At 28.9% G+C, this 4020-nt stretch overlaps 1 protein-coding gene across 1 annotated transcript in view; it reads right to left on the reverse strand.

Moving 5' to 3' along the window:
• LOC108768412 (elongation of very long chain fatty acids protein 1) overlaps positions 1–2657 on the reverse strand; it is a gene marked incomplete at its 3' end in the record, with an annotated part of 46924 nt that extends 44267 nt beyond the window's left edge. Inside the window, exon 1 of the mRNA XM_018518825.1 lies at positions 2551–2657. Coding sequence (XP_018374327.1) covers positions 2551–2596 — 46 coding nt within the window. The remainder of the gene's footprint in view (positions 1–2550) is intronic.
• Positions 2658–4020: the final 1363 nt, after the last annotated feature.

Below are 4020 nucleotides of genomic sequence, written 5' to 3' on the forward strand. Positions count from 1 at the left end.
GTAGCGCGTTAAACCATCAAATTTTTTAAGAAAATAAATACTTGGGCTTTATCAAAATATGGAGATGCGGCATCGACTTGCACCTAATTTTACATCAAGTTTTTCTTAAAGTACAGATAATTACCTACAAAATGAAAAAAAAATCGTCTTGATACGATGAAAATTGACCGAGTTATGCGCATTTGAAAAATTGCAAAATTTCGATGAAAAATTTGTTGCGATAATTTTGTTGCGTAGTGTATATTCTGAATTCTAGAAAATTTAATACTTCAATCCAAAGTATTAAATTGAATATAAAATTCGATTTACTTATTATCTAGAATCGATGGAAGAGAACTATACCCTGATAGAAGGATTTCTGTAATGTCACACGAACATAACATTGAAACATTGAAACTATCGCAGTTACGTTGCGTAATGTTTCTGATAAATCTCTGCAAGATTGCGGCAACGTCAAAATGTTCGCTCCTATCTACAAGAAACGCTTCTGAAATATTACGGAAATGTTTGTAAAATCTTTCAGTGATGTTGGTGCAACGTCCTCTTTAGTTTCATTTGCAACATTGCAGAAATGTAAAAAAAAATGTAGATATGAGAGCAAAACTAGGCAAAATATCATTTAAGTATTTAAAATACAAAATACTGTCAATTTTAATCAGTATTTGAATTACAGAGTACAAAATATTTTCAACCTTTTGATTTGAAATATAAATTATTTCGAATCAAAAGACTGAAAGTAATTTGTACTTTATGATTCAAATACTAATTAATATAATTGACAATATTTAGCATTTCGTACTTTAAATATTTTAATGATGTATTTTGCCCAGCCTCGGGTGCGCGCGCACGATAATAAATATTGTTGATAAAAAAGCAAATGTTTTATTAAACCGCAATACTCTTATTCTTATGTTATTAAGTCACAATAGATTTTTTTAAATAATATATTATTAAATCACAATACCTCACGCATAACTATCTTTGAACAAGACCTTGTTTTAAAACGGAAAAATAAAAATGAGGAGAAATCTTTGAAGCTTATTTTATTCGCTTTGCCTTTGGCTGTGTGTATATATAATATATTAAAGCTCTATATAATATATTAAATTAATAAAATATATTAAAATATGTAACCATAAAAATAAAATTTTTTGGGATATTCTTTTTCTCTTTTTTTCTTCCTCTCACTAAGCATCTTATTTACTAAAAGATTAATATTCTTATCTATGTTGCACACGTGCGTGCGTTCGTGCGTGTGTGTGAGCATGATTGATCGATTGAATAAAGCTGTATCTGTATTTATTAATTGGAGATTTCAGAAATCTCTCAGAAAAAAAAACTTTGCATTTACAACGTTGAAAGAACTATACATTACAGGAACATTTCATAAGGCATAATGTTCTCATTTTTTAAATCAATTGCAGAAATATTGCAATTGTAATATTTCAAAGAAGATAGTCGAAATATTACAAATAAGATGAGACATTGGAAGGTCCCTGCAACACAATTGAAACCTTCGATGCTATCAGGGTATATTTTAACAAAGATCTTTTTTCTTAAGAAAAATTCTTCCTTTGCTTGAATCAAGTTTCATATTTACTTGTAAGGAAAAGTTTACGGTTATCTTAACACAAAAAATAATTTTTTTGTTTTTGTTACTTTTTATTTTTCCAGTTTAATTTATATTTTTACTGTTTCGCATATCTATATTCTGTCTAATTAACTACAATTAATTGAAAACCGTATCGCATTGGCGGCAAAACTTGAACCTACGATCCCTAGAACGGTAAGCTTAATACATTTACGCTGAGCTAATCGCACGTTCGTGATCGAGTCATTACCAATGGTATATCTCCCTATTGTAACTATTCTTAATTTTATAATGACTGTTTAATATTATTAATATTTGAGGAGATTATATGAAAACGAAATAATACGCTGATATTTATTAATTCAAAATAATTAAGATAAATATTATATAAGAAAACATTATAGAACAATATAAAATCATGTTTACAATTTGTTTTCAAAATAAATATTTATTTGAATTAAAAATATGAATTTACTTCAAACAAGAAAAAAATTTCTTGTTTCTAAATTATATCTCGCTTTTCCTAAATCTGTTGTTTAGAATTGAAAGAAAAGTACCAAATTTTTCTAACCTAATAAATTTTCTTACATTATTATATTATTAAATATTCAAATTAATCAAATCTGACTTTTCTTCGATAAAATTTTATAATATACTTCAAAAAAAAATAAATTCTTATTTTGAGTATATGATATTGAGTATTTCTAAAACTTGTGATGAATACATTTTAAGACTAGTAGCGAGAAAATATTCTTTACTGAAAGTAACCGTTACTTAAAAGAAGAAAAATAAAATGAATAATTACTTTTTTTAACAATAGAATGATATTTTTCTGTGTGTAGGAATAACGAAATTATAATTTTCTTAGAAATAATGAATGGTTATTAAATCATGAATTGTTGCATTGTGATTATTAATTTGACGAGATTTTGCTAAATAATAATATAAATAGTATTTACCGAGCTTTTTCGTCCATTCAGATAACATGTTTTGTAAGAGACTCATGATAGACAATTGCACTATGTCGATCTTATGAATTGCTATCTTTGTTTAAAGAAAAATACCGTATAACTATCATTCGTTGAGGAGAAATCACTATTGAAGTGACAGTTGAAATCGATTGTGCCTAATCATCTAGCACTCACCTTTGTATTTATATCGTGAGCTACTTTGCACTTTGCTCTTAGTTCCGCATGAGTATCTTCCTATAATGTGATCTTATAACCTCGATGTATTGATATTACCATAATGTGACCTACCTATATGTTAATTACAATTGATGCAACAATATGTTACTTGTAAGTGGCGCACAAATTCTTCCTAAAGTATTATTTAATAAGTGATATACAAATAATATACATTTCGGTCAATTATCATTATAAAATTGACCGTCAAAGAGCGTTGACGACTCTATTTCGTTTTAATTTAGTGTAACGATCTGACGATTTCCACCATTAATTATAGATAGTCCAGTAGAATTAGCGTTTTTTCGCGGAAAAATTGTAAACAGGCATCTCTCTCGACAGAAATGTTCGGAAGGCCATCAGAAAAGGAATGTATACGTTTGAGACTCGCAACTCGTGTGGGAAATATGCGAAAAAAAATTGAATAGTTGCAAAAAGCAGGTTTTTCGCTTATAAAACGAAAGTTGTCGATTGTATGGAAAGAAGTTCAGTATAAAAAATATAGGTATTCGAAATACCTACAAAATGAGATGTGGAACATTAAGATCGGTCTATTAATTTAGTAGAAAAAAAATAAAAACCACCGGAAAAGGCCTTTTTTTCACTCGCTCTTTGTTCGTCGAGATTTAAACGAAATGTTTGAAATTCTCGTAAAATGTAGCCTTCGTGATGACGAACAAATCCAGACCTGAACGAGCCTTAAATGTTCATTGGTTTTTGCAAAAAGCCATTTGTTCACTAAAAACTTGTCTGCGGAAAACTTAATTTCTTCATCTTTGAGCAGTCGTACAGCAATTTGCTGGAGTGCTTTTCTTTCTTCAAGAGTTGCACTATCACGTACACTTAGTAACAAAACGATTTTTTGCAGTTAAACTATTTTAAAACGATTTTAAAAAGTGAGTATTTTTTTTACTATAAGAAAATGGAATAATTTCGTTAATATGCATCATATCGAATAGCCGTGTGAAGCATTCGATAGCTGACATTTTTCTACGAATTTAAAAAAAAAGTTACCGTTCAATTATTAGGAGCCGAGATAACCATTTTTTTTCAAAAAATCACTGTGGCTCTAATTTTTAAGATTAAGAGTTCTTTCTGGTATCAATTGATTAAGAAAAATTTGAATTTGCTGTTAAAAAATTGTCTAAATGTTTGCTGCCGAAAAAATTTATTTGAAACTATTGGAAAGTTGAGGAACGCGAACGAGGCAGCGCGCCAGGCGGAGTGGGGGAAGCCGCCGCGCGG

Source organism: Trachymyrmex cornetzi, unplaced genomic scaffold, assembly GCF_001594075.2.
Source record: "Trachymyrmex cornetzi isolate Tcor2-1 unplaced genomic scaffold, Tcor1.1 scaffold794, whole genome shotgun sequence".
Lineage (NCBI taxonomy): Eukaryota > Metazoa > Arthropoda > Insecta > Hymenoptera > Formicidae > Trachymyrmex > Trachymyrmex cornetzi.